Source organism: Ailuropoda melanoleuca, chromosome 1 (genome assembly GCF_002007445.2).
Source record: "Ailuropoda melanoleuca isolate Jingjing chromosome 1, ASM200744v2, whole genome shotgun sequence".
Lineage (NCBI taxonomy): Eukaryota > Metazoa > Chordata > Mammalia > Carnivora > Ursidae > Ailuropoda > Ailuropoda melanoleuca.
The window spans coordinates 198,399,858-198,427,228 of NC_048218.1; the positions used below are offsets into that span (position 1 = coordinate 198,399,858).

General features: G+C 47.1%; 1 protein-coding gene and 1 non-coding gene across 5 annotated transcripts in view; one reads left to right on the top strand and one right to left on the bottom strand.

The window, feature by feature from the left end:
• The window catches only part of HIPK2 (homeodomain interacting protein kinase 2), a 152,259-nt gene that overhangs the window by 38,300 nt on the left and 86,588 nt on the right, over positions 1–27,371 (bottom strand). For 3 of the 4 annotated variants that reach the window (XM_034637930.1, XM_034637921.1, XM_034637906.1), the window contains exons 3-9: positions 22,877–23,000; positions 22,487–22,606; positions 20,561–20,647; positions 18,566–18,750; positions 13,323–13,485; positions 9,213–9,420; positions 8,194–8,315 (exon numbers count right to left, since the gene is read on the bottom strand). In XM_034637930.1, coding sequence (XP_034493821.1) covers positions 8,194–8,315; positions 9,213–9,420; positions 13,323–13,485; positions 18,566–18,750; positions 20,561–20,647; positions 22,487–22,606; positions 22,877–23,000 — 1,009 coding nt within the window. The remainder of the gene's footprint in view (positions 1–8,193; positions 8,316–9,212; positions 9,421–13,322; positions 13,486–18,565; positions 18,751–20,560; positions 20,648–22,486; positions 22,607–22,876; positions 23,001–27,371) is intronic. The other variant, XM_034637912.1, reaches the window with a different exon arrangement.
• Positions 2,648–2,754, top strand: LOC117795445. The gene has a single exon (XR_004619471.1). It is a non-coding gene; the product is annotated as a U6 spliceosomal RNA (small nuclear RNA).

A 27,371-nucleotide genomic window follows, 5' to 3' on the forward strand; every position in this document is an offset into this window, starting at 1 on the left:
TAAAATTCTTAGCTGGGACCTTAAGCTTCACTGAGAATTACCCTGGTCCATCAAAGCCAAAATGAGATGTAGTTAGAAGGTCACAGCTTGATTCTTCATAAATACTAAGCTTTTTCTAAGGACTCTAAAATGAACTTTCCTGATTCTTCCTTGCACAGAGTCACTGCGGAGGGGCAGTGTGTGTTGGCGTGGTGTTCTAAGCTTTCTTTATCTTCAGTGACTGTTCTGCTTGCCTTTGGTTATTAAATGATTGTGATTGAACACAGTTGTCCAAAGTTGGACGCCGAAAGGAACACCGCTAAGATAAAATACTTCTTGGGCAGGAAGAATTTAAAGATCCATTTCCATTGGGCTGGATATCACTAACACTGGGTAATTTCTTTAATATAGTGCTCCACAAACTGCATCTTAAAATGTGTGTTTTGGCTCATATGTACAAATAAGCACTTCCGGAAATGAATCACAAACTTGAGGCAAAGCTTAATAAACAGTGATGTGTATAAAATGATACAATCACAATTTAGATCTGAGTGGATGGTTCACCTGGTCCATCCTTTTCATGGTGCACATGAAGCCAGTGAGATCTCTCATACCTTTTTCACATTGCCTGTTTGCTTATTGATCTGTTTTGATACAGGCAAAAAGCACAGGGACCACAGTTTATACAGTAAGTGTTTAATAAATGTTTGTTCATAAAATGAAAGAAGCAATTCTACCAAGGCAATTAATTATAGTTAACTAGACTTCAAGTTGACTGAATTCAGACACAGCAGAAAAATAATTTAATTGATTAAAATAGTTACGAGTTCAAAAAGTTAAATGAGTAATAATTTTGTCGGCAGTTAAGATTTATACTGACTTTGAGACTCATTTCAGCTTTCCAGAAAAGCACGTGTTTTGACTGTTACTTTTAAATAATAAATCTTGATATTAAGCCAAGGACATAATTTTTCTCCCCTACTTCCCTAAAATGGATGTTAACATTTTACCTCAAAGACATAGGGTAAGGTAAAGGCTATTTTTGACCCCTTTCACTGAATGACATGTTCAACTCATGTGAGATGACACTTCACACTTGTATAATTACTTGTATATACTTCTATAACTTATAATGTATTACTACTTTATAAGATTAGAGCTAATACTTTTTTTTTTTTTTAAGATTCTATTTATTCATTTGAGAGAGAGAGTGAGAGAGAGTCAGAGAGAGAGAGAGGGCATATGAGCAGAGGAGGGTCAGAGGGAGAGGAAGAAGCGGGCTCCTGGCTGAGCAGGGAGCATGACACGGGTCTTGATCTGAGGATCTTGGGATCATGACCTGAGCCAAAGGCAGACGCTTAACCGACTGAGCCACCCAGATGCCCCTAGAGCTAATACTTCTTGATGCATACACATGCCAAGCACAGAGCTAAGACCATAGATAGGTTTCTGACTTCATCTTTTTTTAAAAGATTTTATTTATTTATTTATTTATTTGAGGGGGGGGGTGTGGGGGCACATGAACAGAGAGGGAAGCAGACTCTGTGCTGAGCGCAGAGTCCAACATGGGGCTCGATCCCATGACCCTGAGATCATGACCTGAGCCGAAATCAAGAGTTGGATGTTCAACCAATGGAAGCACCCAGGCGTCCCAAGTTTCTGACTTCATCTTAACACCAGTTCTGTGAGGTAAGGATTGTTATTTCTCCCCATTTCTCAGATAGATAAACTGAACTACAGAGAGGCTAAATAACCTGCCCAGAAATATAGTAAATTAAACATTTATTGCTCTCTTCCTCTAAACCCAACTGAAATGATCGTGGAGGAATAAAAAAATATAGAGATCCACAAGGACAAAGACAACAGAGGAGACAATAACAGTTAACAAAATCTTGGAAACTGGAAAACGGAAGGGCAATTACTGAGTTAGAAGACTGGGGAATCTAAGGTCAAGTCTGTGAGATTACTTTACCTTTCAGTTTGCAGACCCTGGTATGCAGGCTTATACCCTCCCTGCCCACTCCCCACCAAAGTAGGAGGCTGGAGGATTCTCTCTTGGTAAATTGACTGGTCCAAGAGAAAAAGCTACAGATATATTGGAGGATCAAGGAATCTGCCAATGAAAATGCTGGGCTCACCCCTTATCAGACTAGACAGAAGTCCACATTCAAAAGTCCTTTTCCTCCTGTAGCTTTCAAATTAGTTTTTTAGTGTTTCAGTCTTAGATATGAATGAACAGCCAAGGATAACCAGATATTAAAGGAAGCTTCTAACGTGAGTCTAAAACAGAAGAAGAAAATCAGAGGAAACAAAAACAGTAAAGAAATCAGAAGTAAATTCTCAAAAACTTAAACTGTCCTCACAGAGTTAAAAAAAAAGAATTATACACACACACACGTATACATATATATATGAAACAAGATCATATACAGGAATATACCTCTATACGTCCATATCTATATTCAGAGAATAAGAAAGAATTCTTACAAATGAGAACTATAACAGAAATTAATTCCATAGAAGGTTTTTTTTTAAAGTTGGGAAAATCTCTGGGAAAGAAGCACAGATAGAAAAGAGAGAAAATGGGAAAAAAGATGAAAATCATTAATTTAATTCAGAAGCACCAACATCCAATTAATAATAATTTCACAAAGAGGAAACAGAGAAAGTGCTGGCTTCGGCAGCACATATACTAAAATTGGAACAATACGGAGAAGACTAGCGTGGCCCCTGCACAAGGATGACACACACATGCACGAAGCGTTCCATATTGAAAGTAAGAAAAAGAAAATGGAGGGGAAAAACTTAAAGGAAAAATAAAAGAAAAACTTCTAGACTAAAAGGGCAAACACTGTCCAAGAGAATGTATGAAAAAAGACACGTGAGGAAGCATATACTCATGAAATTTCAGACCACCGAGCACAAGGAGAGTCTTAAGAGAGAGGAAACTAACCCAATGAAAAAATGAAACCACCATTAACTCCAGGAAAAACAAGCTGCACAGTAAAGGAACAGAATCATAATATAGTATGAGGCTCAACTGAGAATAATATTATATAATACTGATGATAATAATTATGTAAATAATGCAAAGTGGTTGAATAAGAAACTTCCATGGGAGGAATGGGAGAAAGGAAGAGAGGAGGGAAGGAGAGAGGGAGAGGGAGAGCGCATGATTGGGCAGGTGCTGTGGGGATGCGGTGGGGTTGGGGGCTAAGTCTTCATCTTCCACAGTAATATGGAAATTCCAAAATGGAAATATCAGTAAAAAGTAGTTTAAGCATGTTATTCAGAAACTTGGAGTTAAATATCAAAACAACAGTTAAACGTTATTTTGGGGGATTGGACATTGGGGATGGGATAGAGCAGAAGACTACTATTTTCTGGTAAGTTTGTAGACTCATTTAACTTTAAAAATTAGGTACATGTATTATTTGGAAGAAAAATTCAATTAGGAAATAACTTCCCTAAATCCTATAGCCGGTAAATTGTGGTACTGGCCTCTGATTTCCAGGCAATCAAATGCCAGAGCCCATGCTCTCAGCCAGCATACTACTTCTATGGAGGGCACACACAGAACGACGGCTCTACTGAGGATCAGGGACTCATGGTAAATGCATAAAAATAGATGGAAAAGTCTTCCTTATTCATTAACAATTCAGGCACCAAGCAAGACAGAAGCAGAGGGCAAGACAGACTGGTTGCTGAAAGAGGAGGAGGAGGATTTGAGTGAGGATTTGAGTGAGAAGCATTAAAGTTTTGTATTTTGGACGGTTTAAGAAGTTCCAGCCAACTGTCTTTGGGGAAACATTTAAAGCAATTCAGGTGATATGACTTGACTGGCTAGAAGAAGGCCCCTTCTTCAAGGCTGCAGCCCTTCACGAATCTCCACATCTTGGGGGGTGGGGGGTGAGAGGGAGCTCTGAATTTCTGTTCCAGCCCTGCTAGTCAAAGGGGGTTTTGGATCCTGCCATTTGAAAAGTGAGCTAAATTCAATATTGTCTCAATCGAACACTGTGTTTCCCCCCTCTCTACCTTTACCCACTCATTCTCAGTTTCTGACAGTGGTCAAGGGGCGAGCTCTGGCTTGAGGCTTGGGAGGACAGAGGGACCCCCTTTGGGCAGCACCAACAAGGCTGTATGGGTGAGACAGTCTGTGAAGACCACTCCCAGATCACTGACTCAAGAGGGTGTGACTTCACTCTGGCCTCCCGTGCACACATCCTTGGGGCACGCTTGAAGGATGTGGGGTGCTGCTGGAAGGTGGGGAGGAAAAGGCAAAGCAAATAGAATGAACACGAGGAATGGATTCAAAGACTCTGTCTCTAAACTTTCACAAATACAATGCTTGGAAAGGTTTAAATATTTGTAAAGAGTGATACACACTTTTTGGATATGTTTAAAGTAAAGATAATGTTTGGAATGCCTCTGCCTGATACCTAGGAATTTACCCAGAGAAAAATGAGGGCACTAGTTTAAATGCTTAGTTATTGCTTTGTTATAGCCACCAAACTAGTTTTATAAATTAGCTTACTTCCATCCTTTGAAGGCACCAGTTAAAAATATCTAGGACAGAGCTCCACCTTTATAGGCTAACATACTGGCATGGATTAAGCGACAAACAGAAAAAGAAAACAACCAATGGCCAGAAAGTCACATGGTGATACGGGATAGCGCAGGAAGTTTTTTTTAACCTAATATAAGATATCTTTGCATGTCAAGACACATTGGTCTACCATGTCCTTTTTTTCTTTCTTTTTTAAAAGATTTTATTTTTTTATTTGAGACAGAGTATGAGCGAGCGAGAGAGCACGAACGGGGGGAGAAGCGGACTCCCAGCTCAGTGGTGAGCCTGATGAGGGGCTCAATCCTGGGACTCCAGGATCATGACCTGAGCCGAAGGCAGATGCTTAACTGGCTGAGCCACCGAGGCACCCCTACCATGTCCTTTTTAATGGCTACACGGTGTTCCATTTTATGCACACACATCAACTTATTTAACAATCTCCTACTGATGAACATTCAAATTGCTTCTAGTCGTTCCCTATTATAAACACTGTAGTGACTAAATTCTCTGTACACGTATTTTTGTTCCCTCTCCCAATTACAGCTTTAGGTTAAACCCACTTGGAGAGTTACAGCACTCTAGGGACTCTCTTTCAAGTAGGCAAAGGTAAAGCTCTTCCTTGCTATGATTAAAGGACAAATTCAGAAATGCTGAGCCTGCTGGTTTTCCCCAAACTGAATAAAGAATGTCTAGGATAGCTAATAAGAATGCTAATTATTGTTTCTTTCAGAAATGATTTCTTGCTTGCCAGGGTTAAGTGGGCAAACAAAAAAAAAATCTGTAAGTACGTGTGAGGTCTACAGGCTCTGGGTCACAGAGGAGGAGTGCTGGGAGGCTGGTCTGGATTTCTGCCTATCAGAGAAAGTATGAACAAGATAGTTGGCCCCTGGAGTGAGCTTGTAGTTCTTTCTCCTGATCTTTCTTGGCCTTTTCCAAACTCCCTCCTACCAAACTGTGCGAGCGAAAGGAAGCTATGAGGACCAAGTGAGAGAGGCAGAAGTAGAAGGCTTGGGGCGCCTGGGTGGCGCAGTTGTCAGGCGTCTGCCTTCGGCTCAGGGCGTGATCCCGGCATTCCGGGATCGAGTCCCACATCGGGCTCCTCTGCTGGGAGCCTGCTTCTTCCTCTCCCACTCCCCTGCTTGTGTTCTCTCTCGCTGGCTGTCTCTATCTCTGTCAAATAAATAAATAAAAAATCTTAAAAAAAAAAAAAAAGTAGAAGGCCTACTTTACATTTGGAAGGTTCTCTGTTTATAAACTTTCAGCAACACGACTTTGTGTGCCATCAGAAGCTGGTGTCCGTGGTCACTGCAGTGTCATTTTGGACTTAAGAACAGAGACAAAGAATGATAAATATCCACCTTAAGTAAGCTGTTCCAGAACACAGAAGAGGGTAATAATATCCAACATACTGTTTGAGACTGGGATGACCTTGACGCCCAGATTAGGTAAGGCTTCTATAAGAGAGAAATTAGAGGCCATTTCTCACTTCCGAACACAGATGCAAAAACGCTAAGCACGGTATTTACGAACAATCAAGTACTGAAAAGCATAAATGCGTATCAAACACACGTGATCAAATAAAGCTCATCCCAGAAATACAAGGACAGTTTAACATTAAAAACCTGTTAATGTAACTTGTCACATTAGCAGATGAATGAACAAAAAACACAAGAGTATTTTAATAGATGCAGAAAGAACACGTGATATAACTCCATTAAAAAATTAGCAGGCTTGATAAAGTTTCTATCAAATACTGATAGCAAACAAAATAGGGCAAACGGAAGAATTTCCTGTAAAGTCAGGTACCACTTAAGGGTGTCCAGCGTCCACACTGTTGTTCAACACTGTTTTGAGGTGCTGGCGGCATAGTGGCATATGGATCGTAAAGGAAGAAATAAAGCTAGTAAGAAGGTAGTCCCCGTAAGAAATCCACGGGAATTCACAGAAACAACAAGAACTACTCCGAGTTTAGACGGACTGCTAGATAGGGACACCTGAGTGGCTCTGGTCATGATCTCAGGGTCCTGGGATCGAGCCCCATGTCGGTTCCCTGGTCAGCAGGGAGTCTGCTTCTCCCTCTCCCTCTGCCCCTCCCCTTGCTTGTGTGCACACATGCGCGTGTGCTCTCTCTCAAATAAATAAAATATTTAAAAAAAAAAAGGACTGCTAGATAAGAAACTCAGTAGACTAAAATCAGGTTTAATCCCAGAAACCAAAAACAAATAATTGGAAAACAAAATTAATGAAATCATTAATACCAACAAAACCTGTAAAATACTTAGAATTATTCCAACAAAAGAAACCTTTCATGAAAAGAGTAAGAGATAAATAAACAGTTACGCTGTGTTCGTGCATGAAATGACTGAATACAGTGAGGATGTCAGCTTTTCCTCAGCTAAATACAAAATTTAACCCAAGTCCAATAAATACACTTCAGGGCCTTTTGTTTTGAAATGACAATTGCTAATTGGCTGTGACTCTGAGCCAGTGGTTGTTTTGTTTGTAAGAGTGACGGTTAAATTCATATGGAAAGTGAAGGATCCAGGCTAGACAAGGAAATTTTGAAGATCGACCTGGGAACCGGGCTGTCCCTACCAGACAGCAAGACATGTGTTAGTTGTAACAGTTAAAAGACAGCAGCACATTAGAAAGGCCAATGGAGTAGGGAGCCCAAAGAGACCTATGTAATTTCACTACATTAAAATTAAAACCAAAAACTTCTGTTCAACAGAAGATACCACAAATAAAAATGTCTGTAGGAACACTTTGAGAAAAGGCTGGGAACCTACCTTATTTACAAATTAATGTGCCTCTAACCTAACAACATTTAGGTTAAGCTGTCCTTGTCGCCCAGCAACGGAAATGATTCTGCAGAAGGGTTTGTGTCCTGATTCTGTCACCTGATTGCTGTGGGACTCTGAGCCAGGGATTGTGGCTGCTTTCCCTATTTGTCACCTGGAGAAAGACACCTTACTTATCGTGCTGTTGTGGGGATTAAATTAATTAACAACTATAAAGTGCCTGGCATAACGATGATGTAATTGTTCAAGCGCCATTAAGGACTGATGACGGTTATCATCGCGTCCGTCACTCTGTTGCCTTAAATTTCCACAACATTTTACACATTTTTTAAGCATTTTTGCCTCTGTTCTCATGCTACCTTCGGGGTACCCATGTGAACAGATAAGGAAGGTTCCAGCTCACAGCTTCTGTGATCCTGGTTTTTCAACTCCTTATGAAATAAGGAGATAATCTCCAAGGCTTCTTTTGGCTCTAAAAAATAATGTCTATTTTATAGGAAAGAAATTCAAGGCAAAGAAATGTTAACTGACTTGCCTTAGGTCACAAAGTTATTAGCAGAATTAGGATTAAAACTTATGTCTCCTATATTAATTTGCATTATAAAGCTACAGTAGTAATAATAATTTCCCCAGACTCGCCCTGTGTCTAAATTTCTTCGTGGAATTATAAGCAAGATACGTGGGAAGGTGATTCACCTGGGGATCATTCAGAATATTACTGATCTATTCTAATGAGTCGAAGCACCTAACTCATTGCCAAGGAGGGAATTAGCGGAGATCTATCTCTTTTGCGAACAACATTAACACGGATAATGGCAGTACCAGTAATAATAAAGAAAGAATTACCTGGGCGAGCAGACCTGGTTGGATCTGAAGAGGCTGTGCTCCCGGGGCTTGAGTGACGATGGGCACGGCATTCTCCATTCGCACGGAATAGCCAGCGTGCTTAGAGGGCGAGGCCTGCAACCCTATTCCAGACCCGGGCAAGGGAGAGAGGGGTGGTTGGATGGTCAGAAACTGCTGGATGCGGAGAACCTTCCTGGCCAGCTGGTCAGGACTCATCTCCCCTTCACTCCAGTCCCCGCTGGCTATCGCCTGGTCCTTTGCAAGTGTCCCCTTTAGTTTCTAACTTAAAATTGTAAAAGCCACAAAAAAACAACTTTGAATGTTTTCAGAGACTAGAAGGTCAAATTAAGGAGTCTGTAAGAGCCCAACGTGAACAGTTATGCCAACAAATGACAGCAGAAAACTGGCTTCTAACAGGAAAATACACCTGTGGTATGTCAAAGCCAGGGGTGTTGGGAAGGGCGTCCAAATCCACTGGAATTACACGCTGAAACTGAGCAGCCCCACACGGGCTCACACCGTGGGGTGTGCAGAAACAAATACTTGAGCTTTCTGGATACATGGTAACCTCGCACACAGTCAACTCTGGCTTCTTGGAACTTTCAGGAGAAGAGTGTTGGGTGCATGGCTAAAGAATCATTTGGGGGACAGGCCTGGGAGGTACTTTTCGGGAAGATTTCTATTTTTCATGAGAACGGAGACTGGGTTGGCCGGCAGAGTGGCAACTCTACAGATAACCCGCTGGGAGGGGATTTCATTGGAGGAAATGAAAGCTGACATCAGCCTCACAATAGCAGCCCAAACAACGTGCTCATTTACAGACAGCTGGCCAGGGACAAAAACACCAGCAGGTGGGGAGAAAAACAACTTGGTGCTGAGGCCCAAGTCCTATTGTTTCTAGGCTGGCCTGAGCAGGAGAGGGGCCCTCAAGTTCAGTGATGCCAGAAAGCCCCGTGTACCAGTGCCCCAGAGGTCCTCCGGTAGGAGGCAGGTGAGCGGCAGCCTCTGCTCATCCTTACCTTGGAAGCCGGGCGGACACACGATGAGAGCTTGCTGGAAGGGGTCGGGCCGGGCGCAGATCTGGGCTGTTCCCGTCTGCAGGGGCATGCTCCGCTGGGCCACTGCGGCCATCGATGCCGCTGAGGGCTGGTAGAGTGCAGATTGGTAGTTTAGTATGGAGACCTCGGGATTGGCTAAGGAAAGAGTGGCGCTGGTGGAGGTGGGAGCCTAAAGGAATGATGGGGATTAAACACAAATAAACAAAAATAAAAAATGAGGGAGGTGGTATGTTGGGAGCCACGAGTCTAAAGCAAATAAATGAACTCAAAAGAAGAACGAACGAATAAAAAACCAAGAGCGAAAAAGCAAAAACAGAGGAGAGTGGAGACACAGCTGAAGTCTCAGGGAAGAGCAGGCCCCTGCAGCCACAACAGACAGAATCACCCTCAGGGCTTACACTCAGGCCAGTTCCTACCATGTGTGGGGCCTGGACGATGGGCACATGGAAGCTTGCCTCACATAGGTCTAAAAACTGCAGAGTTAAAAGATCGGGCCGGAAACTATTTATGCGCTGCCCTTCCACTCTGACAAATACACTTCACAACTACCTGGAAGGCCAGGTTTGAGTTTAGGACCCTTGGATTCCTTGGGTTCTGCACTGGAACATGGTGATGGGGCGGGGAATGGGGCAGGGGAGGAGGTGAGAGCTGACCTCCTGCCTTCCTTCTCTTCCTGCCCCAGCTCCGTCCCACAACTTGGGGGCTTTGAGTGCACTTATGTGGACCCACTGGCCCACACGTCTAAGTTCTGTTCACACTCCCCTTCTCTTGGGCCTGGTGGTGCAGTCCGTATTTGGGAGGATGAAGCCAGGAGGCGGCCTCTGCAGGCACAGGGGCCCAAGTACCCAGAGTTTGGCACGGAAGCACACACACACAGAGGAAGGCTTAGGTAGGCCTTGGAAGGGGGCCCTCCTGCTCACGTCTAAGGGGAGTACTGTTTACAGATACCCTCAGACAGCTGCAGAGCACATGACTGCAAATTAACATGCTACAGAAACAGCCAGCCACAGGCTGGGACTCACTGAGCCTGGGGTTCCTTGTTTGAGTTTGGGGCATTCTTATGCTGGTGTTTAGCTATGAAGGCTGGAAGCCAGACAGGAGAGATGCCGGTGGGTCAGGAGAATTTAAATGGAGAGGAGTTAAATATAAACTCTGAAATTATGTCCTCTTCTCCTGTCCCTTTTGGAAAGAGACATCATTTGAGAATGAACTTCCCTGGGAAGCAAGGAAACTCAGTTCTGAATTGGGAATTCTCTGGCTTTGCCCCATCCTAGCCTTCTTCACACTGATCCTACAGCAAGATAGGGGAGGATGTCACCTGCGTCTTCGAATTCAACACTGTTTGCAAGTTTTGCCACTAGAGGTTCCGCGGACTGGAGGATAAGGAGACAAGAGCCACAAGGGTATCTTGGACATGTGCAGAAATAGAATTTTAAGAAGGGTACGTATACATGTCAATTTGATAAAAAGAATAAAATCTCATTATTCATGTTTTTTTTTTTAATACTTAGAATTTATGTTGAATTTTTGTGCAAAGCAAATTAATTTGTTTGAAAGTAATCATTACATTAGGTAGCATACATTTTTGGATTTTAAGATACATATTGTCACAATAAGTGGCTGCTTTGGGACTCCAGGTAGTGTGACTGGGAATGCACGTGTGATGCGTGTGTGCAAGCGTCTGTGTTTTGTTACTGATGACATGCCTTGTGTTTCCTCTGTTCTCTCTGCGGCCCCACCTGTCCTGGAGGCTCCTCCCCATACACATTTCCCACTGTCTCCTGGGCTTCCCTCCCTGGGGACCAATGTCCTCCTGGTTCCCACTCGGGTACTTGACTACTCCACTTCCTGTGGCTGCCTCCCTCAAATTGTCCCTGGGACCTGACTCTTCAGTCGCAACTTCTTTAGCTGAGGATCTGCCACACTTTCCTCCTTCCAATTCTTCTTGGGGGCTGAGGCTAGAACGTTCTTTCCAAAAGACTACTTTGTGCATGTCACCACCTGTGCCCCCTAATCTCCGATGACTGTCTAATGAACACTGTATGTGCACTTTGGTCTGGCACTCCTTTCTCTTGGTTTGGCCAGCCTTCCCTGCCAAACTGATCTCCCACTGCCCTCTGCGCTCACGGCACCAGCCAGAGTCTACTCACTGCTGGCGAGCATGCTGGCATGGCAGCGCAGGCCCTGCTGACTCCCACAAACCCTTTGGCCCACAGCATTCTCTTCAAGCCTCTGAGCTTCAAGGTCTCGCCTGGGTCCCCTGTGCTCCGCACTGAAACCTTCCCTGACACCATCAATTCAAACGAACTTCTCTGTTATATTAACCTCTGGAGGCGCCTGGATGGCTCAGTAGGTTAAGTGTCAGACTCTTGGATTTGGCTCAGGTCGTGATCTCGGGGTCATGAGATGAAGCCCCGTGTTGGGACCTACCCTCAGCATGGAGTCTGCTTGTCCCTCTCTCTATGCTCCTTCCTCAAATAAACAAATAAAATCTTAAAAAAACAAACAAACAAAAAAACAACCCCCTTCTGCCTGCTGATGTGATGGGGTTCTGGTAATGAAGGAAAACCACGGTGGCGTTTTGTCAAGGAGTTCCTACGTCTGCCTGTGGACACCTTAGCCTGAGCCTGGGCCAGCCACTGGGAGGCACCGTTTGTCTCTTTGGACTCCAGATCTTAGCACCGGCTCTTCCCCCTAAGGAGAATCTTAAGAATACCAGTGGCCCCCAAAGGTGGCAAATTCTAGGTGGCCTCTCCTGGATACAGGCAGGGGGAGAGAGGGCAGGGAAGAAGAGCTCAGCCTCAGCAACTCAGTCTGCTGCAGGACCAGCCTAGAGACCAGGGAGTTGGGGGAGGGGAGAGGGAAATGGCAGGGGGCACTGGTAGCTGAGGTCAGTGCCCCTTCAGGGCCAGGAGGGGCCCTGTCAGAAGAGAGTGGCGGGCGTATTTCAGGATTAGAACACAGACACTGCTTTCCTCTGGAGCGGTGTGCGCATGCACACACACACACACACACACACACACACACACAGGAGTGTTGTGACCATTGCAGATTTGATAGTAAGGCTGAAAAAGAGTCTAGGGGCGGTTAGTTCTTTGGGGGAAGTGGGAAGACTGGAATTTGGGAATAAGAAATAAAAGTCCCTTAGATATCAGAGGCCGCCTGTACTAGGATTTGGAGATTACTCACTCTGTAAATACTTCCTGGGTATCATTCCTATTTTAAATAACACGTGAGGTGTGGGGTTCCGCTAATTTTTTGCAAAAAGTTGGAAACGTGTGAGAAGAAAACCTTACTTTCCTGGTCCCTTCTGGTTGTAGCTGCTGAGATTCTGGTGACAGACTGATGAACTGATTTTCCCTGCTACTTGGAGAAAGGACAGGTTGTTTTTTTTTTTTTAAAGATTTTATTTATTTACTTGACAGAGATAGAGACAGCCAGCGAGAGAGGGAACACAAGCAGGGGGGAGTGGGAGAGGAAGAAGCAGGCTCATAGCAGAGGAGCCTGATGTGGGGCTCGATCCCATAATGCCGGGATCACACCCTGAGCCGAAGGCAGACGCTTAACCGCTGTGCCACCCAGGCGCCCCGGAGAAAGGACAGGTTTTACCTGTCCTGAGAGGAGATCATGTGGACCCAGCAGTGTGGGGCCAAGGGGGAGCGGTCTGCACTGCATGATCGCCAGCATCCCTTCCAGTGCTCGAATTCTTTACCAGGCAGATGTCAGACATAAAAACATTAGAGCAGGAGGCTTTACGTTATTCCCGCATCAGGACGGGGGAAACACTAAGAGGTACCATCCTAGAGAAAGCATCCCGAGAGAGTCCTTTTTGGGACCTTTCCGTGGGACCAGCAGTCCAGTCAGAGTGCCTGGGTCTCTCAAAAGAAATAAGCTTGGAAGCAAACACTTGCTTAGATAGTTAAATATGACAGCAGAGGAATTTTGTGTATGACATTGTCTCCTGCATGTGATATTAGAAGAATGTGATCCCCTGACTAGGTTTGGGAGGAAAACACAATTCTTGATGCTCACTGTCAGCCCTGCCCGCCTTCCCCTTTGCTCCCCATTCACCTGGTTGTGGACAGTGTTCAGCTGGTTGTTGAAGGTCATGGTCAGGTTGGTGGATGTGCTGGGAGCCACATGCGTGATGAAAGGGGTTTTGCTCTGGTTCACCGTGTCATACACATTGACCCGACGCTTGCAAATCTCCATGTTCTGGAAACATGACTTGACGCTGTTCATGCAGAAGGCACAGGCATGAGGGAAAGAGAAGAAGGTAACGTGGGGTAAAGGGGAGAAAACCGAGAGAAAGGGAGAGAAACGTTAATGGTAAGACAATCGGGGAAACTTAACTTTAGGTCTACATTTCCTGGATTTCTCATGCCAAGTCTGCATTTGCAAGAGTCACCTTTATTCAGATGAACTGCCCCCACTGCCTTACGCCTCCTGTCCCCCATCAGGAAGGGTAAAGTTTCACCATAGCACAAGAGACGTGACGGCTCTCACTGTATCTTCCTCATCTCCCTGATCTGCTGAACCAACCTCACTGCTCATTCTCCGCTTTCAGGGTGGTTTCTATGACTCTGGAACATGAAACAGCAGCTTCTGACCCGCCTCGGTCTTACCGAAGACAACTCCTTGGGCTTCTGGGGCACTGGCTCCATCTAGGGGACGGCCAGGGAACCAGCCAACCCAGTACCTTGTCCCTGTGGCCACTCTTTGTCCCCACTGGAATTGCACGTGTAACGGAAACAATACTACTAGTAATAATTAATAATCGTGGTTAACATTGATTGAGAACTATGGCAGGTGTTTGCACTCAGTCCTACAACCACCACAAGAGGGAGAGAGGACTGTTGCCCCTGCCTTACGAGTAAGGATGAAGTTTTAGAGAGGACAGACAGGTCACTGCCAAGGTGAAGAGCTAATTACTAGCAGTCTTCATGAGTGCATATACATCCTCTTTAACCTCCCGATTCATCCTTTTGCTTTTCTCATTCCTGCCCAGTTACATGAAATTAAAATTCTCTCCCTCTTTTCCTTCCTCCATTGCATCTGTGAATCAAAATAAAACCCTAGTTAGGAAAGTAAAGTATAAAAATGTTGCTGACACCAGCATGAAGGAAAAGGAAAGCCACAGTGGCCTCAACCACTGAGTTCCTGAAAATTGACCATAAAGCGTCCTTCAGAATTTATACATTGTCTCTCATTCACTTCTGTCTTCTCACTAAACTTACTTTTCCTCAAATACTAATCTTTAGGATAGTGAAACAGCATTTAAATTTCAATTTTAAATATTTATTTTAATTATAAATAATGTAATAACGGAACAGAAATAAAATGTTAATTTTCTACTACTTTAAGATTACAAATGTATACTATGGGTATGCTAGATTTTGGGCCAGCTGGGTTTGTGGGCTGTCCCCAAACATCGTTTCCATGAAAGGATGCTCAGAGAATCCTTTCTTTCTGAGTTAATGACTACTTAGAACGGCCACACAATGCACACGAAATAAACACTTACTGACTGATGACCCTGGAGAGAAAGAAAAACCTATGCTATGGTAACTAAGGGCTAAAAATACTACTAATAAAGCTGGTAATGCCAACATGCTTTGAGCATCTACTCAGTACCAAGCAAACTGCTAAGTGCTTTCACATGGAAGCTGAAAGAATAAAATGATGGGTTTTGTATTCTTTTTGGAACGTATCTAAAGCATTATTATGTGGTTTTGTGGCAATTCAACCCAAAGCTTTTAGACGATGAATTTTCTAACTGGAGTGGTCTGAGTTTTGAGTTTCATGGAGACAGGCAATCGCTTGCGCTTCAGGTTAATTCTGTGAGAATGGTTTTTAAGGATTTTGTGCACTAGCACCCTGGTATGGAGAAATGGGTGGGGTCCCTTTCACCTGTTAATCTAGATGCTGGGGCAGCTCTGGCCCAGCCCCAGGGGTTGAGGGGGTGTCTTCAGCAGTGTGGGCTGGAGTTTCTTCTCGCCCTGTAGCTCTCATGGTCTTCCCAGCCAGTTCTAGGGAGCCTGAGGGGTTAGGCCTACTCTCAGGTAAGCTTAGGTGTGCTCAAAGACCTGTCTTGCCTTCTGGGGGGCCCATTTTCTGAATTCTGAATTGCCAGGGATCCTCTTGGACCGACACCAAATTCTGAACCTGAAGCTGATGCTCAGGGTCTCCAAGCTTGGTTTTCACCAAGAACAATAAGCATTGTACTGCTGCTTCCTTCACAGGACCCAGAAACGGGCAGGGCCCTGGGGTCATTCAACCACGCCCTGACTTTCTGTGCGTGTCTGTCTCATGGACTGTGCAGATGGCTGATTGGAGCCTTAGAGAGCACTTCTCTCCATCTCCCGCCATGCTGTTTCACAATGATATCACTTCGCCCCTGAATATAAAAAGACTGATCTCACGGGAGCCCGATCCAGGAAATCACCAAATGTGCCGTTCTTCTGTTGTACAGACTGACTCCTTGACTTTCTCCTACCACCCCAGAAACAGGACAGATTCCGGAATGAGAGTTTGCGAGGGAAGGGTCCGAGTTCCTTCTCTGTCAGGGAGATGGGTGGCTTCACAGCAAGCAAACATTGCTTGTTGCAGTGGGATCTGACTTACTCAGCATCAACTGATAAGCACTGGCACTGAAATTAGAGGAGGTAATGAGGGTGCCACCCACTCATTTCTTGCAGCTCGGAGAGGGTCAAGTCCAGCCCTAAGACACGGCAGGATAAGTCATGGCAGGGCCAGCCAGGATATGCAGATGTCTCTTACCCTCGGCCTCTTCGTGCATTCCTATGTCCTCCTAACCCAAACTAAACTCTCGCGGTCTCTTGAGCAAACTGTTTCTCCCCACAGACATCCAGGGATGGGACTATTTATTCTTTCACATCCCCAGTACCTCGAGCTTGAGAGGCTGAAGTGCTAGCCCTCATTACCCTCTGTTATGGGCTGAATGGTGCCCCAATCCCTACACTGTGAGCCCCAGTACTTCAGAACGGGACTGCATTTGATGATAGGATCTTTATTTTTTACTTTTTATTATTATTTTTTAAAATAATATTTATTTTGTTATATTAGTTACCATACAGTACATTGATGATAGGATCTTTAAAGAGGTAAAGTGAGGCCCTCAGGGTGGGCCCTCATCCAGTTCCCTATGAGGAGGAGGAAATCAGGGCACAGGTGTGTACAGAAGGACCACGTGAGGAGAGAGGGAGGAGATGGCCATTGACAAGCCAGGTGCAGTAGCCTTAGAAGAAACCAATGGTTCCAAACACCTTGATCTTGGTGTTTGGTCTCGGTCTTCTAGAACTGTAAGAAAATGAACTTCTGCTGTTTAAGCCAGTCAGGCCCTCAGTGTGCTTTGTTACTACAGCCTCTGAAAACACACACACCTCTTGTCCTGCCACCACCACCTCTCCTCGTTGGTCACTGAGGCCTGTGCCCTCAGTCCTCCACGGCGCCCCACGCCCTGCCTAACGGGGGAAGCTTCAGACGTCAGGTGCTCCGGCTTCTCGGCTACTTCTCATCCCGGGGGCCTGTTGTCAGTCCGAGCCACCCACTCCCGGCCAACCACGACTGCCCCATGTCCCCACACTGCAAACCCGAGCATCGCATCTCCCAGCTGCACCCCTGCCCCTCTGGCTCTTCCGGCTGTTACTAAAATCACCAATCTTGGAGGAGATCAGCCCACTCAGCCCCTCTGGCCCCTCCATCTTCGCTTCTTTTCCCTTTCACAGCTAGGCCTCCCACAACCATCATTTTGGATTCCCACCGTCCTATATCTGTCAGTTTGTCTTTTCCTCTTAGCAGCCTGGCAAAGCTCCAACCTGGATGACCCCAACTCCCTGTCTGTTCTCTCCAGGCCCTCACCTGGGGGTCCGGTTACCCTCTCCACTCTGCGTGGCCGACCTCCGTGTTCCGCAGTTGCCCCACAGGGCTCTGGTGAGTTTGCTCCGCCACCTCCCCCCACAACTACCCAGGCTTTCCTACGCTTCTTCAGCCACCAACTGGCTGGCTCTCAACAAAGGAAGACAGGAGCTGCCTGAAGAACATCCTCGACTCCCTCATCCAGCCAGCGTGCCTGCTGACACCCATGCACCCCCCTTCTGGTGACAATGGCCTTGCGATCCTGGCCCCTCCCGGCGTCTCAGGGAACGTCTACATCCTTCTCTTCAATCCCTCGCTCACCACAGACACTTCCTGCTAGCGTCTTGAACTGTTCCAGTCTCTTCATATCAGAAGAACCCCACTGGGCCCCTCTAGTTACTCTTATTTCTCCTTCCCCTTCCCTCAGTCCTGTAACCTGCTAAACTGGCTGCTCTTTCCCCGCAAACAGCCCACGGGCCACCTACAACTGCACGTCACCAACCGGGACGGGCACTTGGTCTCCCAGCTCCTCTGACTTGATGGAGCAGAGCAGGCAGTGTTTGTTAGACGCAACTCTAACCAGCCACCCTTGCTTAGAAGTCCCTCCAGGACTTCCACTGCTCTTGGGATGAAGACCCAAATGTTTAAGACAGGGACCCTGCCCGGCTCATCCCGAGGCCTCTTCTCCCTCTGGAACCCCAGCCCCCGTGCTGCCCATGCGGGGAGTTCCCACGTGGGCAGTGCCCTTCCTGCCCCTGCCGGCCTTGTCCCTGGTTCCTTGTTGCTTGTCCTTTGGCGGTCATTCCTCGGGGGCTGCCCTGCCCTGCCCCGACGGCAGCCTACTTTCCCTGGTAACAGCCGGCTTTTTTTGGGATCATCTGCTTGGTGTCTTTCTCACCTACAGGCTGGAAGCCCCAGTGGGCGGGGTGCCCCGTCTGCTCTGCCCCACATTGTACCCACACATGGCACAGCACACAGCCCGCTGAATGGATGAATGACCGAATGACCAACCCGAATCCCGACTAGACTGAGGCCACTCCAGAATGGTGCTGGGAGTGAACTTTGGCACTGCAAGTGGCTTTGCTTCACAGATGCTGCCATTCTGAGCACTCCCTTTATGCACAGATCCCAGGGGCCGGTTCTTCCTGCCTCGCGCTCTCCCATGCACCACCATTCCCTCCTTTCTGGTGTAAAGCAAAGTATGGCTGCGGGCCGCCCAATCTGGCTGCCACCTGTTTTCACAAATAACGTTTGATTGAAACGCAGCCTCACTCACTGGCTCCCGTATGGTCTACGGCTACTTTCAGCTCTAACGACAGAGCTGTGTGGTTGCGACAGATTACTATATGGCCGCAAAGCCTAAAATATTTACTGTCTGAGACTTTAAAGAAAACGTTTGCTGACCCCTGGTAAAAAGCCTCGAGCAAGACACCTACTGTGTGCTGTGGGGAAAATCGAGCAGGTGTGTCATGGTGACAAAGGGGTGGTTCAGGGTTTCAATTGGAGTGATTCTCTTATCGGCATCTATGGTCAGCATCTTCTTTAACAGGTCAATGAACTCCCGCCGGTCTGCCTTCTCCACCAACATGTCACTCCCTTCCAAATCTGTTGTCATGTTCACCTGGAGGGAAATGGGGACAGGTTACCAAAACCCCACGGTGCCCCCCTTGCCCCCTGGTCGCCCTTATTCTCTGCCCGGAACTCCAGCCCCATCTCAGTCACCCTATCCCAGTCCTGCCGTGGGCTGTCACTGCCTAGAGGTTGTGGCTGCTCCCTCTTCAGGGAAGGCAGAGGGAGGCCAGGCGCGGGGAAGGAGGCGGGCCGCTGCCGGTTCTCGAAAATACGCAGATGTGACAGGATGTGCACTGCTCCAGCTTCCATCAGTTAAGTTGAAATGTAACTCACACGTCATTGAAAATAATCACAAGATGGAAAGACTTCTGGACACTGGTTGCGTAACAATGTGGATGATACTACTGAATTAGATACTTCAAAATGGTTTAAAACGGTCAGTTTTACACTATGCATGTTTTACCACAATAGAAAAAACAGTAACTACAAGCAAGTAGTAAAAAACGAAATGCAAAAAGGGGTATTTATTTAACCTGCCAAGGCCGATGTGACCTCTTCTTCCGTCTGTAGTGTTTGTGTCCTCTGGCAGTGCCTTGAGTTAGGGCTGGAATTAATTTAGGCCCCCTGTTCACGGGGCTTACCTCTGGCTAAGATGAGCAGGATATCTGAACACAGGATTTTTCTTCCAAGAGCAAGCCTAGGACAGCTTTTGAAAGACTTGTTTTGTGGTGCTTTCTATTATTTTCCAAGACATGCTCTGGAAAGCAATTTCAGTTTTCTCAGACAATCTAAGCTTCTAATCAACCAACAAGTATCCTTTACTCAGAATCATGATTTTTGGTTACACTCACCTTCAGTAAGAAGTGTGCTGAGTGTTTACTGGTCTACAGCTTTACTTCTCATTGCTTTTAAGAAAAACTCTCTTTGGGTTGTCCTGATTTTAGGCTAGTCTTTTCACTAAAAATAGGTAAAGTTCTAGAATTTTCTCTGGGCACAAAGGTGAGAGCCTGTGGTCCCTCCAGTGAGCTGAGAGAGACTGACTGAAGTGGGTTGAGTTGTGTGGCAGCAAAAGATATGTTTAAGTCCTAATCCTTGGAACCTGTGATGTGACCTTATATGGAAACAGGGTCTTTGCAGATGTCAATCAAGTTGAAAGGAGGTCATACTGGAATAGGGAGGGTTCCAAACCAATGACTGGTGTCTTTATAAGAGAAAGAAGAGGGAGGTATGGTTGCACAGACAAGGGGAAACCCAGAATAAAGGCAGCATGAAGAAGGATGAAGAGGTCAGGGTAATGCAGCTACACATCGGGGAATACAGAGGATTGCCAGGGGCCAGCAGACACGAGGACTGGGGCATGGGACATGCCTCAGTTTCTTTCTAGAGACTTTAGAGGGGGCATGGCCCTGGTGGTACTTGAATGTCAAACTTCTAGCCTCTTTAACTGTGAGAGAATAAATGTCTGCTGTCTTGTAGTACCCTGTTACAGTTTGTAGTACCCTGTTACAGCAGCCTGAGGGAATTAATACACTGAATCATGGGCATGAGACTCAAATGTGCTAATGAGCTTGAATTCTTCTCATGAAAACATCACTGAGATTGGCCAGTAATTTTTTTTTCTTTTTTAACAAATGGGAACCAATAAACTGAAGCTATTTTTAAAGAGCTGGTAAGGTTTTGAAAATGTTCCGTTAACCCAATAGTATTCTTACTAAGAGTGGCATATCACTGGTCAAGGTCAAGGTCAACCACTGCCCTTGAGTAATGTGAATTTCTACCCGCCATCTTACATTGCGCAGAAGTCTTGCTGTGCTTGGTTTGTAAAGGGCTAACATTGCATACTCACCCATGGGGCTTACCTGGGCCATGTCATCTAAACAGTTGAAAATGTACTTTCTTGCTTCTTTCGACTTAATCCCCGTCTCTGCTTCATGGTCATCTGGTGTCTGGTCAAAAGAGGCAAAAGCTGACTGATTGGTCATATGAAGTCTTTCCTCGTCACTGTGACTCCAACCCTGGAACTTCTGCTTCTCATGGAGGGTCTTTTCCCCCATCTTTCAGAGGACACTTTGATTCTTCTTAAAGTGACCTGCTCACTCAATTACTTTCTTTCTTCATCCTCCACACTAACTCATCTCTCCTTCCTTCCCACAAACACCCGTCGGGGCCTACTCTGAATCAGACCCAGAGGGTTCCAACAAGAATATGCCACATCCCTGAGAACCCTTCATTCTCCCCTGAGCTTAAGGGATAAGGTGAGATTCCACATGTGGAAAAGCAGAGGCTTTTTTGTACATGGTTTTATAAATTTAAATTGTATTTCTCAAACTCTCATCCAGAGGCTCTCACTGTTCTAAAGCACCTGAGCGCATTCAACATTCTTCGTAACCATCCTAGGTAGGACAGTGACCAACCCATGTTCTAGACGGAGGAAGAAGAATGAAAAGCTTAAGGAGTCTGCCAAGGCTGCATGGCCAGGAAGCGGCAGCTGGCCCCAGAGTCTGCCTGGGGCTGGGCCATGCACATATGGTGCCTGCACCGGCCTTCGTCTAGGAAGCTGCTCTTTCCAATTACTAGGGGTTTCTGGACTTTCCCATGGATCGCAGGTAATTGATCCTCAAAATCTCACTCAGGGAGGTCACACCTGGAGCTGCTAGGATCCAGGCTCTGATCCCCCGAACAGCTGGACACGGAGGACTGAGGCTCCTCACTAAGACAGAAGCAAACCCTGCCGCTGGCTGGCCTCACTCTCCTCCACCCTGGAACTCTTTTTCACTGGACCTGACCTTGAGCTGCTCACTCTCACAGTTGTCAAATGACAGCCCTCTCATCAATAGCCTCAGAGTGCTTGCTGAGCTCTCAAATCTTTCTTCTAGATCTGCAACTACTGGCCACACTTTATCATTAAATCGTATTAGAATTTGGCTGTGGTTTCTGTTAAAAAAAAAAAAAAAACAAAAAACCAACAAACAAAAAACCCCACCTACTCTCTTGCAAAAAAAGAAACACCTAAAATGAACATAAAACATACTTAAAAGACTTGCATTATTTTCTCCTTCCCAGGAAAATACATTAATTTTAATTACAAGGCACAGATCAAAGTGAAAGCAAAATATGTTTCTGTTAAAGTAAAACCACCCAAGAGTTTACGGTGTGCAACAGTGCGCTTTACCACCTGCTGGCTGCAACAAACAGACCCCTCCCTAGAGCCTTACGATGCCATGCTGCTGAGGCTGTTTCCTCTGCCTGGAACACCCTCTTCATCCCTTCGGGCCCAGCTCAAATGCTCCTCCCTGACCCTCTGCCACAGGCAGGATTCAAGGCTCCCTCCTCTTGGCCCCACACTCTGTTCCTACTAGGGACAGGGCACCTGTGACAGCGGGGGTGNGGGGGGGAGAGGGGTGGGGGGGCTTGGGCTTGCCACATGTGTCCAGACTCCCTTTGGACTGGGAGCTCCTCGAGGGTAGGGGGTGGTTCATTTCTGTCTCCAGCACAAACCCAACAAGTCATCATGGTTTACTGGGATTATATCCCAGGAGTTAAGCCACCAAAACCTGGGATCTGAGCTTCACAGGCAGCAGGCCAAACAAAGTGGTGCTTTTGAACTTCCGACTTCATCCATCCCATATATCAACAATGGTTGCCCCCTCTCCCATGCTGCTGACTGAATCAAAGCGAAATCCAGGATCCATGTGCCGATGGCAAAAGCTCCCCACTAAGCGGACAGTGCCTTTCTTCTCTGAGTGTTGGGCACTGGGGAGGAGAGGAGGGGACGCTCTTCCTACCTTCAGCCTCCACAAAGGATACGGTGAGTCTGTGTCACGGTTGAAAAACCTCGTTGTCTTTGTCCCTGCACTTAATAAATATTCAGCTGGCAAACCCTGTGTTTGTGAAATATACCGAATCTGCAAGAAAAGATGAGAATGAGGTCAGGGCGTTTCCTGTCACCGTACATATGGTGTACTCATGGCTCTAGTGCCTTTGAGAAAAGTGACGATTTTCTAGAGAAAGAAAGAAGTAATAGAAGAAAAGGGGGCAAGAAAGAGGAATAAAGAAAGAAAAGCACTGCTATGGGAAGCAAGGTTTGGGAGACAAGGAAACACCCTATAACCCCATCTGTGTATCACGTTACAAAGGAAGTGCCTCTTGTGAACGCCTGAGCTACCTGGACCCACCTGATCATACTCGGAAGCTCCTGGATAGAGCGGCCAGCCCAGGAACAGCTCCGCAATGACACAGCCCAGGGACCACATATCAATTGCTTCGCAAAATGGTAAACCAAGGATGATCTCAGGGGCCCTGAAAAGGAAGAATGGGAGAAATCATTAGCAATTTGGAAGTGCGGGCAGCTACTTCTATATGAACTCTACATAAAATCCTATTTTTCAAACCTGGGGTACCATGACTGCCCCCCTCTAAAGAACCTGTGGTTCTTGTACTACATGGCAGTGATCCCTCCATTCTTGGGCTTGGTGCTCCCGGTAAGCAGGGAGTATGGTCAGATGGCCGGCTGAGATGAAGGGTAGGTCTAGAACAGACCTACAGGGAGCCACATCCGTTGACTTCATTACCATTATACTCCAACCAGATGAGCTGGTAACCACTTTAGAGAGACTCCGGAGTTATCTTTTGTAACCGAAAACCCAGGAAACCAATCTTTAGAGAATACCTGGTTTTTTTTACAGAGGAATTCTTAAGTACAGGTGTTCTACTTTCAGTAATATAGTTGCCTCTATGCAGAATAAGGGGATTAAATCCAAAATCCATTAATGCCAATGATCCATCTTCCTTAGGAGTCTGAACCACACTTTTGTAAGGAAACACTATTTTTTTTTTTTTTTTTTACTATCAGCTTCTAAAAAGTCAGGCTGCTGAAAAGTCCTCTAATATTATAATTATAGAACCCTGTTCATGAATCCACAGTCTGGGTACCAGTCAGAACTCCGTTATAAACCCGTTCCTGACTATAGGATTATGTCCCTTCACGTGATAGACAAGGTTACGTGCCGGAGCTTCCAAAGGAAACCACCTAAATACAAAGGGAAATTTTCACACGTAGTTAGTGATGAAAACCAAGGAGACCACAGAGTGCATTTTCTTTCTAAGAATGTGTCATGATTAAGTAGGGGTACATTTCGGAGAAAACCAGGTTCAAAGTATGAGATATGAACACAGCTTTAAAAAATGTGGCTCAAGGCGCTCTGCTGATAATGAAATGCATCAGCCCAGCTTCTGTTTTCTCTGTAAATTTCCCACTTGATTAAGCAATGCCAGAAGACGCCACTCTCCTACTCTTTCAGGAGCCTGGAGTGGGAGCAGTGGGAGCTGGGGCGACGGCTCCGTCTGGGTTATCTTCACCCAGCTAGCACGGGAGGACGGAGCAAGAGTGTGGTCAAAACACCTCCACTTGTCTCGGTGCTTCGAGCTGAATTTTCCCCACTTAAAAAGCACCAACCCACCTTGCTCTTTTAAATTTGCTCTCATGGCTAATCTTTTGTCTCCAGATATAGCATTGAAAAAAACCAACAAAAATCAACATGTTTTGTTACAAAGCCTTGATTTTTCAGAAGTAAAGAGGAGTTTCCTCACTTCCTCAGAGCTGGAGATTAAGCACCGCTGCCAGGTGCTTCTAGAGTGCCAGTCTTCATTCTGGGCTCAAAACATTCTTTTGCCAGAGTTCAAGGCTGGGTGGGTCTTCCCAGGCTTGGTCAAGGCAGGGTGGGTCTTCCCAGGATTGGCCAGGGCGGGATGGGTCTTCCCAGGCGTGGTCAAGGCGGGGTGGGTCTTCCCAGGTGTGGTCAAGGCGGGGTGGGTCTTCCCAGGCGTGGTCAAGGTGGGGTGGGTCTTCCCAGGCTTGGTCAAGGTGGGGTGCGTCTTCCCAGGCTTGGTCAAGGTGGGGTAGGTCTTCCCAGGCTTGGTATGGAGTTACTGTGTGTGTGTGGGGGGGGTGCAGGCTGCCACTGATCCTACTTAATGGGTCTTCTCCGTCCCCTCACTGCTAGCATCTTCAGCTGCCAGGGTTCTGTCGTCATGTCACCCTCTTGTGGGTCTTTGTGTCCTCCAATCCCGGTTGCTGACAGCTTGTGTGAACATGGAAGGATGCTCTTCCCTCTGGCACTGGTGCACTGGGGAGGTCTATGGTTGCTTTAGGATACATCCCTGCCAGACTGCCCTGTGTCATGGGGCCTTTAGTCCCATAACTGGCCAAGGTCACTGTGTCCAGGGTTGCCCCCGCACCCCAGAGCTTCCAGAGTCCCCTGGAAGTCACCTGCCAGTCATCTCAGCTACAATTATGGATGGTGTAAATGGATCAGATGACTGCAGGTTGCCTCTAGCAATGCAATCTGTCTTATTCCATGTGTCAGAATCTGTCTTCCTCTCTGTCCTCTCTGTTCTAGAGTGTTGGTGTGTCTGCCTGCCTCCTCTCACATGCAGACTCAGGCCTCTTCCTCGGGGGACGAGCGCCTGTCCTGGTTCCTGCGAAGCTCCGCTCTGGCGGGCTGCTGCTGCGGGATCAAGCGTCTCCGCACCTCTGTCTCCCTACTCCTGTGACCTGGGCTTTTGCCCCTCATCGTCTGCAGGTCGGGGCTTGGGAACACACTGGGCTGCTCTCATGGCGGCATCTCTGGACTTGACCATGGGGCTGACCTTCCTAACAGATTAATCACCTGGTTCTCATGCCCCGAAGCAGGTCGTGTGGAACCTCTGGAAACCCATTTCCCAGGTTCTGTTCCCTGAGGACGTGCAAGGCCAAATCCCACACACAAGACTGGTGCAAAGGGCACTTCAGTGATGTTCTCTGGCAAGAAACACCAGACGAGGGTTTCGTCAACTGATGTTACCTGAACGGGGTCTGTGAAGACCGCTCAGTCCCTTCTCTACTAGAAAAGGAAGCGGCAGCCATTCATGATACCAGGACATGTACAGTGGAACATGATTCTTGCTGGGACGGCGACGAACGCTCAAGCGTCAGGTTGCAGGACAAAAGAAATAGAAGGCACAGTCCTGTCCTCGAGGGGCTGGGATGGCAACACTAGCCCACGTGACAAGGAAGGCTGAACACCATTGGTGTGCAACACCGGCACACAGACGCGAAAACAGCTAATTCAAGAGTGCAAACACGCTCCGGATTCTCCCACTTCAAAAAATAAAATAGAACACAAGAACAAAGCAAACCAAACCCGAAACCAAACCCTTCCTCTATCCCTTCATGTCCCCGCAGCTGTCACCCCATTCCTCCACCCCTGACCCCCCAAATCTCCAGGCAGTCTCCTGAAGCTCCTCTGTTTTGCCCCCCATCTTCTCGCCCTTCTCCAGCTGGACTTCCACGCTTTGCTCCACTCAAGGGCATGGTCCAGACCAGCACGGCCCTGCTGTCATGTCACATCCACTGGTCAACTTCTCAGCTCTGTGACCTGAGAGGCGCACGTCTTTCCCATGGGTGACTGTCCCATCCCGTTTCCGCCCTGAATCACGCGGTCAGGGTTTTCACGACACCACACGCTCCCGCATCTGTCCTGCCTCTCCGTTTCTTTTGCTGGCTTGTCCTCCTCTAGCTACCTGCTACGCCAGGGGGAAGCCCGAGGACCCCTTGTCTTCTCTCTTTGCACCCTTGTTCTAGGTAACGGTTATGGGCTGAATTGTGCCAAGTGCCAAACAGACAGGTTGGAGCCCTAATTCCCAACACCTCAGAATGCGACACTATTTGGGAGTGGGGCTGCTGCAGATGTAGTTAGTGAAGGTTATGTCACGCTGGGGTAGGGGGCCCTGAAGCCAGCAGGACGAGTGTCCTTTTAAAAGGGATATTGGGACACAGACGCACAGGGAAGATGGCCATGTGGGGATGGAGGTGATGGGGCCTGGGCCACCAGGAGCTGGAGGAGGCCTGCAAGGATCCTCCCCAGATGGCTTCAGAAGGAGTGTGTCCCTGCTGACACCTCGATTTTTGACTTCTCGCCTCCAGGCCTGTGAGAGAGTAAACAGCTACTGTTCTAAGTCCTGCGCGTTCTGTGGGGATTGTTTCCAGCACCCTAGGAAGCCGATGGCAGTCGTTTCCACTGCCGCAGGTCTAGACTCCACTCACACTTCCAAACGTCCATCTCCATGCTGGACCCTTCTCAGCTCCAGATTTAGGTCCTGACGGCCCAGCACCTCCCTGGGAATGACTCACAGTCGCCTCAAACTTAGTCTGTTTACAAGGGAACTCTTCTTGGCCTCCCTTCCCCAACACGTCCCTCCCTCTGTTCCTCCCCCTGAACAGACTCACGGCCCCTCCTGCCTGCTGCTCATGCTGGAAACCTGGGATGCTCTCTGGTTCCCTTCTCTCCCTTCGTCCTCACCACCAATCCATCCATGTGGCCGCTGGCAAGGATCTCTGACTGGCCCCTGATTATCCACGTCTGCTGCCACCGCGCTGGCCCTGGCCACCTGGAGCCCCCTCTTGGGTCAGTCCTTTGGCCTTTCCTTTCTCCAGGCGGTTCTCTGCACAGCTGCTGGAGCAGACGGGCCGCCTCTCCCTTCGCTCTCAGGCCTGCAGAGGCCCCTGCTGCACTCGGATTGAAACCTAAATCCCTCCAAGGCCCATGGGACCTCGGCGATCAGAACCTGCCCTGCTCTCCACTGTCCTTTCAATTTCAATTTCTAGAGGACCCCAGCTCTTTCTGGACCTAG